The sequence below is a fragment of the Tilletiaria anomala genome (assembly GCF_000711695.1).
Source record: "Tilletiaria anomala UBC 951 chromosome Unknown K437scaffold_46, whole genome shotgun sequence".
Classification (NCBI taxonomy): domain Eukaryota; kingdom Fungi; phylum Basidiomycota; class Exobasidiomycetes; order Georgefischeriales; family Tilletiariaceae; genus Tilletiaria; species Tilletiaria anomala.
The window spans coordinates 55107-69304 of record NW_013546976.1 but is presented as its reverse complement, the minus strand read 5'-3'; the positions used below and the strand labels follow the sequence as shown (position 1 = coordinate 69304).

The following is a 14198-nucleotide window of genomic DNA, read 5'->3' as shown; positions in this document are numbered from 1 at the left end:
TATTGTTTCGATTTTGGGGTTGCGCGAACTCCGTCGCCATTGGCAGGCGGATGCGAGGCTGCAGCCTATGCACTCGACCTGGTCTTGGCCCTGCATGGTCGCTAGTTCCGGTCACGTCGCTGTTTCGTTTCGTTTGTCCCACCTTGAATCCAGCATGATTCTCAGCGGCCGGACCCGCTGCTGCTGTTGAAAAAGATACGCTTTACGTGTACATCTGTCTCACTCTCCCTCGCATTGTTCCTACTACAGTCCCCTGCGGACAGATTGGGAAATGGAATTACATGCTATGGACCTCACTCAGAGTATTGCGAAGTACGTGGGTGATCGCATGCCCGGATAGCGCCGCTGCAAATCGCGTCTGCGCTACATAGGTTGCTTCCGTTCCTTCCAGGTGGCATGCATGGCATCCCGTCACTTGTAGGCCCCCTAAGCATCAGCACCAGCGAGCATCCGCGCGAAATCCTCGTTCGCATGGTCCGTTTGCGTCTCGGTGACCTCGAACATCGCCCTCTGCGTAACCGTCGCCGCGTCCACAGCGGCCGCCGCCGGGATGCGCTCCTGCTTACTGCTTCTGCTGCTGCTTTCGCTTGTCCGTGCACCCCTACTGTCCTTGGCACCGGCCATGCGCGAGTCCCAGCCGAGCTGCCGCGCATAGGCACTCTCGCTGCGGTCCAATAGCACTTCTAGGTCGTGATCGCTGATGATCTCGTCGTCCTTGCCTGCGAGGACGACCTTCTCGCCCTCGAGCCGCAGCAGATCTGCAGCCAGCTCTTCCTCCTCGCTGCGCTGCCTCCTCCCACCCCCCGCACCACCGTTGCCGCCAACGAGAGACTGCGCAGCCGCCTCGTAGCCGGCAGGCAGGCGGAACTTGCCCTGCTGGATGACGAGCGCCTCGAGCTTGCGTTTGTTGCTGGCGCGCTTGAGGACCCGCTGCTCGACCGTATTCGCGCTGACAAGGCGGAATATGAGGACGGGCTTGGTCTGGCCGATGCGGTGGACGCGGTCTTGCGCTTGCAAGTCCATTTGTGGGTTCTATAGAGGCAAGGGCAGAGCTCAGCAAGGTTATCCAGAGAGCATGGCGCGGAAAGATATGCTCACCCAGTCACTGTCATAAAAAATGACAGTATCTGCCGCGACAAGATTGATGCCGAGTCCACCGGCACGGGTGCTCAGCAAGAAGAGGTTGCATGCGTCCGGCCCTGTCTCGGTATTGAACGACTTCATCTGCGACCGTCTATCTTCCCGATGCGTGTTTCCGTCAATCCTGCACGTGCGCAGCCCTTTGTACACATCCGCCCAGTCCTCTATGACGTCCAGCATCGTTGTGAATTGCGAGAACACCAGCACCTTGTGGCCCTTGGCGAAGAGAGCGTCGAGCAGGCGGTTCAGCAAGAGCATCTTGCCGCTCGCATGAATAAGGTCCTCGTCCGTAACGGGCAAGCCGGAGTCAGGATCGCGGGGCCAGTCGAAGAGATACGGGTGACAGCAGATTTTTCGCAGCTGCATGACCATGTTCTCCAGATGCATGTTGTTAATCTCCTTGCGCGCCTGCTTGATCGTGTACAGCTTGCCCTGCTGCGAGCACTCTGCCGGCGATAACGCCAATGGGCTCCGCGCTGCTTGAGCGTACGCATCACCCTCGCTGGGATCGGTGTACTGCTTGTTATGCTTGGCTCGGCGTCCAGCAGTGCCGCTACGAGGCGTCATCGCACGCGAAGCCGGCGCGGATGACGACAAGTCAAAAGCGCTCACCTCGGTAGCCGGAGTTGTACCTTCAGCTGGCGTGGACCCTGCTGGCGTCCGGGCCAAGGAGGGTGTGTTCAAAGCGCTTGTGCCGCCTTCGAACGGGGCTGCGTCTTCGAGAACCTTCTCAATCTCGTACATGCTGAGACCGGTCTTCCTTTCCATCAGCCATCTGCGGATATCTTTGTTGAGGACCGCATCGTACAGCTCTTTCTGCATCTCTGTGAGCGGAGCGTAGAGAAGATACTCCTTCTTCGGCGGCAGGTTGCCCTCTACGTCAGACTTGAGGCGTCGCAGCAGGAAGGGCTTGAGAATCTCGTGCAGCTGCGTTATGATGGTCGTAGCGGCAGATTGCGAGACGCCAGTGCGCTTGCGGAAGATCTTTTGCGAACCTTGATCGTCGTGCATGTCGCTGAAATCGAACCATTTCTCAAATGTCTCAAGATCGTCAAAGATGTCGGGTAAGATGAAGTTCAACAAAGACCAAAGCTCTGCAAGGTTGTTCTGCAAACCGTTAGGGAGTATGCCTTCAGCTATTGAGAGATGATGAGTAGATGCGTAGCACACAAATACTCACATGCAACGGGGTGCCAGTTAGGATCAGCCTGTTGGCGCTCCTATATTGCTTGAGCTCCCGGATGAGCCTGCAGTTCATGTTCTTCAACCGATGGCCCTCGTCGACGACAATGTACTTCCAAGGGATGTTAGCCAAGAGTGAGCGGTCACGAATGACAATCTCGTACGTCGTGACGACGACAGGGAACGCGTCTTCCTCCTCCTGACGCTTTTGGTCATGGATAGCGCTGGAGCTTGTAGGCATCCTAAGCCGCGACTGACGAATATCCTTTCGCTCATCTGTGGTGCCGTAGTACAAGCCGACGGGAATGTCCGGTGCAAAACGTTCGAATTCGAGGACCCAGTTGTCGATCGTGCTGAGCGGTGCTACGATGAGGAAAGGCCCCCAGACGCGTTTGGAACGCAGATGTGCCAGGAACGAGATCGTCTGCAGCGTCTTGCCCAGGCCCATTTCATCTGCCAAAATCCCATTGAGCCCGTTTTCGTACAGAGATATGAGCCACTGCAGGCCGTCGATTTGGTAGTCGCGCATGCGTGCACCGGTGATGAGAGCTGGCTGCAAGCGGGATCGATCATTCATATTCTCAGTCATTGCTGCGGTGTTTTTCGTGTTTCTTTTGTTACTGCCCTGGCATTGAGGTTTTGACTTCTTGCTGGGACCTGCTTCGCTTTCATCGGCTATGCCTTCAACGGATCGCTTTGAACATCTTCTGGGAGATAGCCTCACCATGCCCTCTTGGGACTGTTCATCTTGCGCCTCAGCAGCCGCGGCTGCAGCCGCCAGGTCTTCTTCGTCAAGGTATTCGCTAACACGCAATTTAGAGCTTACACCTTGGCGCTTGCGCCTCGACTCAGTAGCGTGTTGACGATTTTTTTCTCTTTTCTCCCTGTCCGCCTCTGTCGTCTCGCGCCTCGCAACCGCCCCGGCTGTGCGTGTGCTCGTTCGGACTGGCACATCGGCAGCCGCTCGCTCCTTGCCTTGCGTCTCACCAGACTGGTGCTCCCGCTCGGCAGCTGCCGCTCGTGCTGCTCGCTCCTTGGCCATCTTTTCGCCCATGATACGGCTGTAGATGCTGGACCGCTGCAGCAAAAATTTGAGTTTGTTCAAACGCTTCGCATGCTCTTCCGGGTCTTCGTCAGACTCTTCTTCTTTGTCCTCCTCGCTCTCCCTTTTCTGAGCAGCCATGTCTTCTGATTCGCCATTAGCTTTCTTTATGGCGTCCACTTTTGTTTCGAGCCGATCAGGTGATTCGCCTGGGTCGTTCATCTCTCCCTTTTTCACGGCTTCGATGGCGGCATCGCGCGGGTTCTCTTCATTGCCAGCTGCTTCAGACTTTTTAGAAAATCGTCCGGAAGTCGCGCTGCGACCTTGCTGGTTGCTATGGTGCCTGCTGTTTGTGGGCGGTCGCGGGGGCGGTCGTTCTTGTGCAGCCGAGCTCGGATGCTCCACAACGACAATCGCATCACCACTCCCCGGTTCTGTGTCTGTCTGACGCGCTTCATTTGTCTCCGCAATCATGTAGGCGTCCAAGCTGCTGTGGCCTCCTCTACTCTTCCCGTTAGGGGTGGACACAGATTTCAAGGTAGCATTGGTGGTGCCCGAAGCCGCCGCAAAGTCCTTCTGACGGAAGTCCGCCTTTCTCTTGGTGGCAGTCATGACGACGGGGGTCAGGGCACAGCTGTGCAAGCGACCCGGATCCAGGCCCTGTGCGCCCCTGCTCTTTGTCTTTCCCGAGAAGGAAAAAAGAGAAGGTGAGTGCTGGAAAGGGTTCTCCCAGCGCGTTGAACAGCTTGACCACCTGGCGACGCTCGACGGTCATATTACTGTCGGATTCGCTGTTCTTACGATGTCGAGCATCATGAGAATATCGCAAGGGGGGCATTCAACGCATATTCCATTATTTCTTTTTGTTCTATCGAAAAAGGAAGAAAAGAAAGAAAGGTCAAAGTAGTCTATACGTTTAATGATTCACGGCAGCGATGGCAGTTGATTGGGGCAGCCCGGCGGGTTTGCTTCAACAGCCACGCCACGTGCTGCGGACTAGCTGGCGCGTTGATTCGCGTGGTGTCCGCTTGATGTATATGTGACGCGCCCGAAACGCGTCGCGTGATGAGCTCGGAACTCGGAACGCCTGGCTGCTGTGGAGCTCCAACTATTGATTGGAGTGCAAAACAGGGAGCCCCGGCCGAGGAAGCGCTCGGCGTGGCTGTGATATATGCAGGACCTGGTGAGTACGGCTTGTGGGTAGACTGGTCCCAGCTTGAACGTTGCCCTCTCGATCAAGCTGTCCCATTATAGTCTGCATCGTTGTGTTGCCCAGGGACGAATACGAGTTCCCAAGTGTAAGGATACTCAAACGCAGAATGAAACACTTTAAGACGCTTCATGCAGCCCCACGCTTTCGTCGATCAAGGGGAACGAGCGCTTCCACTTCGAGCTCAAAGAGCCTATCGGTCCAATCATACTCGAAGTATTTATATGTCCAGATTAATATCCGCACCCAGAGTGTGAACTTTGGCTACCAAGTCGATGCATCGAATCCAGCCTGTAGCAGCGGGAGACTTCAGGAGTTTCATGGAATTAGTGTGGTAGTACTGCGGGAGACTTGGGTCAGCGCAACGGGTCAAGCCTTCCCAGACCATTCCATTAAGCCGCCTCGGGGCGTGCATTGGGCGAGGCTGTTCCAATCTGTATTTTGGGAGACTGAGAACAGCTGTTGTACCAAATGCAACGACCCACCAGCCCCTCGCATCTGCACAATCAGCCTTGGCATATTCGATTGCCTCTCTCAAGCACTCGGCTCTTTTTCGCTGCGACGTAATGCTCACCTGAGAAGAATTAGGTTGGCCGAGACCCGGCGCTTGGGCTCCATGCTAGCTTCCCTGCGGTTGTGGCAAAGGTGCCGTGGGCACTTGCTAGTCGTGAAATACATGCCACATCCGCCAATTGACGCTTTCGTTATTGCATTCTGCCTGGAAAGCCCGAATGGCACGTCAAGCACTACGTACGTAGGTATCTTTCCTTACAGCATTGCAGCGCTAAGAAAGGGGTGTACGAAGACAAAATACTCTGGACATGGCGGCGCAAGTGATGAGTGGGCAACCGATGAAGGGCAGAGTCAAACGAAGGATGTGATCTCCAATATAATCGAGACCTTACGGAACACTGCTCATGATCGCCTACTGAATGAGTCAGGACCATGCCTGTACGACACGTCGGACGCTGAAGCATCTGAGGATGAGGACCTAGGGGTGCAGACAGACTTTTGAAGAGTTGAAATGAGCGAGGCTTCAGTGCAAGTGCCCACAGAGTTGGCTGTGGCGGTTACGTAAGCTTTCCAACCCCACAGACCCTCACTCGTAGGTCCAATGACGCTCCTGTAATTCTCTTGATCGTCGTCCGACATGATGCCTCTTTGCACCCATGACTCTATGCTTTGCGTCAAGGTCTGACCGTAGTCGACTGTTGATATTGATTCCCGATCTGTCTCATCTTTCGTACTGTGCATTTATCACTGGTTGCAACAGACTGCAAGGATCAGCATGACTCATGAACCCAAGCCCACCACGCTCCCGTCTTCCGTCACTGCACCTGTCGCTGCCTTAAGCAGCAGCAATGATTACGATGGCACGCTCACTCCAGCTCAAGTCGAGCGGTTCCATCGTGAAGGCTACCTTGTGCTGCCAAACTTCTTCGATGCCGCACCGATCTTGGAGCATGCCAAGCAGGTAATCAATGGGTTTGACCCCCAGCGGCATCCCATGACGCAATTTTCCACTGGCGAAGAGGACGACCAGCAAATGCACGACCGTACACAAAGCAAAAAGCACGTCGGCGACGCCTACTTCCTCGAAAGTGGCGATGCTATGCGCTATTTTCTAGAAGAAGGAGCGGTCGGGAAGGATGGGAAGCTGACGTGCGAACCGAGCAGGGCTGTCAACAAGTGCGGCCACGCGCTACATGCTCTTGATCCGACATTCGCCAAGTTCAGCTTCGATAGAAAGATCCAGAACGTCGCTAGATCTCTCAACGTGCACAAAGATCCAAGAGTTCTGCAGAGCATGATTGTTAGCATACAACTTACGAGATATGTCATTGAAATGTGGCTAACTCTCCCGGACTTTATCTCGCAGATCTGCAAGCAACCCTCGATTGGCGGCGCAGTTCCATCTCATAATGACTCTACCTTCCTTTATACAGATCCGCCTTCTGCAGTGGGTTTTTGGTTTGCGCTTGAAGACTGTACATCTGCGAACGGTTGTCTGTCCTTTATGCCCGGCTCGCACCGCTGGCCCTCGTCCACTTCGCCTGCTGCATCTGGCGCCCCTCGACCGCGAGATGACCCTGCATATCTCAGTAAGCTGGATCTCGGCCCGGCCCGCGGCATCAACAAGCGCTTTGTCCGTAACGATCCGAGTGATACGACGCAAGGCACCAGCTTCACCGCGCTGGGCGACGGCGAGAGCGAGGAGGCAAAGTGGGACGACGAGGCGGCAAGAATGGAAGAATGCAAAGCCGGCGCACTCGTCCTCATCCACGGCAGCGTGCTACATAAGAGCGAAAAGAACCTCTCTCCAAAATGTGGGTCGCAAAACTGATTAACTGACTTCAAGAGTAGAAACGGAGAAGAGTTTATGCTGATATCGCAAGCTGAATCGCCAGCGCGTTACATCTACACCTTCCACATGATCGAGGGTCAAGACAAGTACGACGATAAGAATTGGCTGCAGCCAACGCCCAAGCTGCCTTTCACCCCCCTGCTGAATCCTCCAGAAGCGATAAAGCAGCTGATCGAAGCATAGTTGCAACCTGTATCGGTAGCTCATTCTAACGTTAAGTGAAGAAATCTGCATCATTTGGGCACTTTCCATTCCGTTTGCTAACATGGCAAGCACGCCAGCAAACACCGGATGATTTCTGAGCTACATGAGCGACTCCCTTGCTCCGATCTTTTGACTCGCCTCACCATCCGGGAACTTCCCATCTCGCTCTCCTGCAAAAGCAGAGTAGATCCTCTGAAGCCTCCTCTGCTCATCGGCCGGCACACTAGGTCTCGTGGCCTTCAGAGAGCGTTGCAGGTGCTCACTCGTGACGAGTCTCTTCCCCTCTATAGGCACGGACTCGCGCACCACTTCATCTTGAGCAACGGAGAGGCCATTGGCACGAGCTACGCCGTTGGAGAGTGATTCCTTTTTCGGCAGGGAGTTGTCAAGCATGAGCGCCAGCCTTCGAGAGAGTGCCTGGTGCTGGGCGCCGCTGAGGCGCGAATGAGCGTCGTTATCGCCACCGCCAACACAGACGAACCGCACGTCGTTCTGCTCGCCATCCTTCTTGCTTGCTATGTTGCCATTGCTCGAAACTAGCTTCGTGTTGTTGATCGACTCGTGAATCGTCTCAAGGTGTGCATTGTAGAGCAGCGCCTGCAGATCTGCGCCAGAGAAGCCTTCCGTCCTCTTTGCCCACTCTTTCAGGTCGACGTCTGGATGCAGCTTAACTTTCTGCGACACAGCACGCATGATGTCCAATCGATCTTCCTCGCTCGGCATATCGCACAGCAGCGACTTGTCCAGGCGCCCCGGTCGCAAGAGAGCAGAGTCGATCAGGTCCGGTCGTGAAGTGGCAGCCAGGACATAAACTCCATTCAAGCCTTCTGCTCCGTCCATCTGCGTCAAAAGCTGGTTGACAACGCGATCGGTCACGCCTGTGCTGTCGTGGCCTCTCTTCGGTGCAATCGAATCGAATTCGTCGAAGAAGAGCACGCATGGTTTGGCAGCTTGCGCTCGGTCGAACAAGTCGCGCACCGACTTTTCGCTTGCGCCAATATACTTGTTTAGAATTTCCGGTCCTTTGACGCTGATGAAATTGAGGCCGCACTCTTTAGCGACAGCGCTGGCTAGCAGCGTCTTGCCGCATCCGGGATAGCCATAAAGCAGCAGCCCCGAGCGCAGTCGAAGCGGGCAGTTAGCGAAGATCGCAGCATACTTAGTGGGCCACTCGAGTGTTTCGCGCAGTATCCGGCGCGTTTCGACTAAGCCTCCAATATCAGACCACGAAGTCTCAGACTTTTCCAGCTTGACGTCGCGCAAGGAGAGTGGCGTGAACCCCTCCTGGGCCTTTGCAAAGTCTTGCATGGTGAGTGAGAGCACCATCGGCGAGGAAGCGTATTGCTGCGCTGCAGTAGAGGTGGAAGCATGTATGGCCGCCTCGTGTACAGCACGCTCGATCAAGTCCTGCAGGTCTGCGGGCAAATATCCTTCTGTCTGAGTGCTGAGTGTCACAAAGTTGAGACCTTCCTGTTCGAGCGCTCCGAGGGTTAATTTCTTCTGCACCAAAAATTCGAGAATCTCGCGTCTAGTTTCCTTAGGTGGCGCTTTCAGCTGCACCGTTTCAGCAAAGATGTGGGAACCGTTCAGAAGCGCGTGCACTGCCGTCGTACTCTGAGCAGTCAGGATGACAAAGACATCAGACTCGGCAACAGTCTGTTTGATCCGACTGATGAGGTTCTCCGCCAGCTGGCGATTGCGACTTCCATCGGAATGTTCCTGCTCCGCTGGCACAAGCCGGTCGACGTTGTCGAGCACAAGCACGGAGGGCGCATTCCATGTAGCTGCATTCAGCCAAGATTGGAAAAGGGCGCGGAGCGCGGGGACACGTTCTTCACTGTATGCTGCGCAGTCGACGAAGTGCGGAGCGACAAGGGGAGTCAGGCCCGATGGATCAGCTGGCAAGGACAGCTGACGCAGAACCCCTTTCGCTACAGATGTCTTGCCAGCGCCGGCACCACCTGTGATGAGCATGCCAGAGGGTATGGGGCCGAATACTCTTGACTTTCCACTTTTACCGGAACGCTTGCTGGTCTCGATGCATTGGAACAGCGAGCGAGATAGAAACGTGTTCCTGACAACGCTAGCACATTGGGCCAGAACCGTGTCGACGCCTGCGAGCCTTCGTTTTTCTCGCTGACCCAGAGGCCCTGCTCCATTGACGTTGACCAGCGCTGAATGGATTGGCACCTCGAGCTTGCTGATTTGCGCAGAAGTCGCTGGACTGGGTGCCGAAAAAAATACGAGGTCGTAGTCTTGGACGCCGAGGCTCTTCCTCACCTCGCTGCCCAGCCAGACATGCCTTCGAGGCCATTGGGCGCCATCGGCTCCGAACATATATGCTTCTCCGTCGATGAAGGCAGCGCCGACCGTCGGTCTTTCCGGCAGCTGACTGCCGTCTTGCGATTGACCAGAGTCATCCCCTTCCGATACGGACACAGAAGATGTTGATTCGTCCCACTCCATATCTGAGCTGTCTCCCTCTTCTTCAACTCTGTCATCTCCCTCGCTCTCTTTACTCTTTCCATTCGCCTTTGCATCACTCCGCAAAGCATTCTCGATGCTAGAGGTATTGCTGCCGTTTGGGCACGGGACTTTTGTGACTGAGCACCGGAAGGTCGAAAAGGTTTTGGCCAAGAGCTCATAGCTTTGCGAATCCAGCAGCACCAGTTTATCTGCCCAGGCTGCTGAAGATGAGCGAGAAGGGTGAGATCCATCCGCAGCCCCATTCGCTATGGTTCGAGGGACTGCTTTTGGCCCGTAGAGCGACGGCATGACTCTGTACAACATCCGGCGTAGCACAAGCCTTGCCTCCGGAACAGAGACCGAGCGGTCCGCTAATTCCTCAATGGACTTTTGAGAGATAGCCTGCAATCTTGCACTCTGGTTCGATGTCAGGTCTAAGTCTTCCGGAGGTTGCTCAGTTGGCTGGTGTGACGCGCGTGGCTTTGGTGCAATGATTAGTTCGGTATCTGTGGACAATCGCACTGCCCTGCTCGAAGTAGAAGCTCCATCTTCGTTCTGCGAAGAATCCGGGGCGATGCTCCGAGTAGGTGGATCCGTGGAGTCTGTCATTCGGCATTAGCATTTGCAAAGGAGAGCCGAACAGGAAGGCCCACAGTCCTACTTACCGACTCTGAACCTACAAGTTGTCCTGCCACCTTTCCCGGCGAAGACCACGAGGATCATGCCCTTACATGCAGCTCGGCATTGTTCGAGCAAATTGAGCTCAATAGCTTCAGCGTAAGTTCCAAGGATCTCCCAGTCGTCCGCGTCAAGTGGAGAAACATCAACTCTTGAGGCTACCGGCAGCGGAGGTGAACGCAAAAGAGTGATGCGAACGAGCTCTGAGCCATCCTTGGTACGCAAAACAGGCTGGAAGGAGTTTGCCAGAGCAGGCGAGATGCAGATCACGCTTGCGCTGGGCACGGCGCTGGCAGCCGAGTTGGAAGACTGAGCGATAGCCTCGCTTGCCGGAAGCGGTGCCGCGGACCGGCCGCTCCAACCGCAGTAGTACTTGGCGCCCTCCTTGCCGTCTTTGCCCTGGACTGTGAGTTCTACAACAATATTCTGAGGAGCAACATTGCGCTCGATGAGAGGAGCATGCAAAGATATGGGCAGGTGGACGAGGGAAGAGTGAAGCAAAGGGTCCAGCTGCACACGGGCAAGCATGCCCTTGCCGGTGCTGCGCGACATGGTCTCGTGCAGATCGACGATCCGTTATGGAACCGGCTGCCCGTGGCTCTGACTCGGCCGGCCTTGGCTTTGCAGAGAGCGAATCCGAGCCAAGACAGAAGAAGAAGACGCTCGACCGCGCCAGCTGGACTGTGTACCGTCCCAACTCCCAAGTTGAGAGAAGAATCAAGAACCATTCGGCAACGCAGCTGACAGCTCTCGCAGGCTCAACCGGTTATCAGCCGTACCTGACAGCCCGAGCTCCGAAGTCTCATGCAGTCACACGTTTTTGAGTCCCGGCACACGTGACACGCCCGCTCGGCCGCTCGCATTTCCTTTCACCCTGCTCCATGTAGACCTCCTTATGTGATGTTATCCGCTACTGCCACTTTGGTGGTTGAGTAGAGGGAAGACGAAATCTTCACGGGGCCTTCTGATGACCGTAGCCGTCACATGGCTTTGTTGTTATGTTCAAACGTGATGCTCGCGGTAAGCCTTGCGTTTTGATGGTGCGGGAGATGTAGGTCAGCGCCACTGACGAATTGTCGGAAGGAACACACGGGTTACGTCGACGTGCAAGTCGAATATTTGGGTCATGTCTTCATGTGAAGGAGAGGTGTGCAGCATAGCGAAGACGAATTCAGCCCATGTCCCTTGCACATGATCTGACAGTATCGAGGCATTGGTGTAACGATTCCGAACCCACTGACGGCAAGTCCATGTCGCTGGTTCGCTCCGGGCGCTCACAATACGACCGGTCTCAACATACGCTGTATCGGCGAGAACAAGAACAGCAGCTTCCAGTTTATTTGATACCAGGCGCATCAAATACATGGAGAACTCAAGCAGTCCCCAACGTGATCGCCCAACCTAATTGGCGCCCGCAAGGTCTTTCGTTCTTCGGACAATACCAATATGAACCGGTCAAGGGCGCAATAGGAGGGCCAAGACGGAGATGTGCTCGCCCATACTGAACCCGAAGCATGGAGAGGGGAAATAAAACAGCTAAGGGATGTGTCCACAACGTCAAGTCGCTTCCTTGAGCTGCCAGTTGAAATTCACTTGCGCATCATGGAATTCCTCGCGCCCTCGACAAGCGTCTACACTCTCGTCACAAGCTGCCGGACCATGCGATTGGCGGCGTACAATCACCCTACCCTTGCCCGAAAGCAGGTGTTCAATGGCGATCTCTATAGCGATTCTTCCTTTGCGAAGCATTTTCTCGCATCTTTTGAACGCAGCAAGGAGGGCTTCACTGATGAAATTCTCGAAGAAAGCAATTGTAGAGGCGTTGGCCCGGACAGCGCACTTAAATTTGCTTCCCTCGCGATCCGGTTTCATCACGACGTTGTGTGGGAGCTGAACACGGGTGAAGCCGACCGCATGCGTACTTGCAACCAAATTTCTCGCCATGCGCAGCAAGTACACCTATACGATCTGCGGCTGCGGCGGGAAATCTCGCACAGCTCCTTCCCTGCATTGCTGCCTCAGGTCCGGACATCACTTCGCCAATCCTCGAGACTCTCGAACGATCGCATTCATCTGCGATGGCAAGTTGTTTGCAATCCACATTCAGGCCTCTTTGCATTTATGGGAAGGGCTCCCCATTGCATCTATCCCCCTCTCTCTCTACCTCAAATCACTCGGGAGAATGCCTATCACCTTGCTGTTCCAACAAATGATAGGCGCGTCGTCATGTTTGACAGAAATCGCGCTCTCATCTCGGTCTGGGAAATCGTCCAGGCGGATCGAGACCCAGTTGCCTGCATCGAGCTCCGGATCCGCCGCCAAGATGCGCTCGTCTTGGACGCTGGTGGGCAACCCTGTATAACGAGCGATCGCATCCGCTTCTTTACGGATGACACCTTAATCGCCTCTCTTGATGGTACTCGCATCGACACGTTGCACTCACTCACAGAGCACATCTACCACGTGTCCAATCACACCTTCATCTCCCTTCCGCTACGTCCGCGGGAGATGCGCGGCTTGCGCTGTGTGCAGAGCAGGATTGCACACTTGGAGCGCCTGGATAAGGCGGATAACGGGTTAAGTCCTTAGCAATTGTGGCACCTGCCAACAGTGAAGGAGCATCTAATTGCGACACAGCCGGACTTGACCGCAAAGTTCCTTGCGAGCGGGCGCTACCTCGCTTTCTACCATGACGGTGCTTGGTTGCGGAAGGTGGTGCCTGTGGCGATGTATAGAACCGAGGATGCTTCCGTTGTGCAGGTGCCCAGCGAATGGGGCGAAAATGTAAGGAATGTGCACACTGACTTTCCGGGCAGCGCTCCTTCCAAATGGCTTCTTTACCGCTCGGCACGCACTGAGCCCACCTGGGGTAAACTTGGGTCTACCGGGCTTTCAACCCTGACATGGAAGGACGATGCAGATGTGCAACGTTGCTCAAGCCAGCCTTTCTGCCCCGGGTCCTGCAATCTGGAGCGCAGAGCGCCACGTTTCTCGCATGCTTGATCGGGCGGCCGCACATTGTGTCTTCCGATGGTAAAGCGATGCTGCTGCGGTTGGAGCGTGCAACCGTTCCCCACGCCTGGCGCTGGCTGCTGTGCGTCTTGGCTGATAACCACATCCTCAAGGTCGACCTTGGCAAGCCGCCCATTCTTGATGGATAGCAAGCGCGCACATTCGTCAACATCGATCACATCAGGTCCGACATGACAGCCCCGGTCGGTCTTGTGGTCCTGACCTTGACATGGGAGTCATCTGGCTTCGCCCGGGGCCCTCATTGGGACGGGCGCCATCCCGACGGCGTGATGGATCTGCGTCCCCAAGAGCTGTATCCGTCCGGGCGTCGACCCTCCATCCACAGGCAGCAAGGGTGTTCAACTCCTCATCTCACTAGGATCCTGTTCCCCCGAACTCGGGAGCTCAAACTCTGTAGCAGACATGGCTCTGCCTCTGGACCAGGCCAGCGCGGGAGGCGCTCGTCTCTGCCACAGAATTGGCTCCGCCTCTGGCTGGGGCGACGTGGTACAAGTTCTTGTCGCGAGATGACAAGAGGAGGCAAGTCACAGTCTCTAATGACGGTCGATATGTCCATTTTGGCGGTATGGTGATCGATGTCTTCCAAACTTGCTCGGGAGCTTGGACAGCGCTCAGCCTTCCCTTCGATGACATGGCTCCACAGCAGCACATGCTGCAGCCAAGTATTCTTGAACGACATTTGCTTCGTCGAGACCTTCCTAGTACCATATATCCAGCTGTGCCGTGAGTTGTGGCAGCGATTCGTACGAGGATGAGACTCGCCTCGGAAGTCAAAAGCTTGCTAATTGCTGAGAGTCAGTGTGCAGTCGGCGAGAGATGGGCAGCCGAGACGTTCCTGTCTGTAGTCTGACTCTTCGGAGTTCAAATTTCGAGAAATA

General features: G+C 55.3%; 4 protein-coding genes across 4 annotated transcripts; 2 read left to right on the top strand and 2 right to left on the bottom strand.

The window, feature by feature from the left end:
• Positions 1–441: 441 nt before the first annotated feature.
• K437DRAFT_208624 (uncharacterized protein) lies at positions 442–3457 on the bottom strand (the record flags this gene model as incomplete). The annotated part of the gene is made up of 4 exons (XM_013387548.1): positions 442–1032; positions 1099–2247; positions 2321–2972; positions 3063–3457. Coding segments are annotated over 4 exons (2787 nt in total), but the record flags the coding sequence as incomplete, so codon positions are not given.
• Positions 3458–5760: 2303 nt separating this feature from the next.
• Positions 5761–7181, top strand: K437DRAFT_274379 (PhyH-domain-containing protein). The gene is made up of 3 exons (XM_013387547.1): positions 5761–6387; positions 6454–6901; positions 6983–7181. The coding sequence occupies exons 1-3, from the start codon at positions 5863–5865 to the stop codon at positions 7120–7122; spliced, it is 1113 nt and encodes a 370-aa protein (XP_013243001.1). The 5' UTR covers positions 5761–5862; the 3' UTR covers positions 7123–7181.
• Positions 7168–11060, bottom strand: K437DRAFT_274378 (AAA-domain-containing protein). Its single transcript, XM_013387546.1, has 2 exons — positions 10275–11060; positions 7168–10211 (listed from the first exon to the last, which is right to left on the bottom strand). The coding sequence occupies exons 1-2, from the start codon at positions 10837–10839 to the stop codon at positions 7243–7245; spliced, it is 3534 nt and encodes a 1177-aa protein (XP_013243000.1). The 5' UTR covers positions 10840–11060; the 3' UTR covers positions 7168–7242.
• A 711-nt stretch (positions 11061–11771) lies between these two features.
• On the top strand, positions 11772–13390 carry K437DRAFT_127172 (uncharacterized protein). Its single transcript, XM_013387545.1, has 2 exons — positions 11772–12863; positions 13104–13390. The coding sequence occupies exons 1-2, from the start codon at positions 11890–11892 to the stop codon at positions 13288–13290; spliced, it is 1161 nt and encodes a 386-aa protein (XP_013242999.1). The 5' UTR covers positions 11772–11889; the 3' UTR covers positions 13291–13390.
• Positions 13391–14198: the final 808 nt, after the last annotated feature.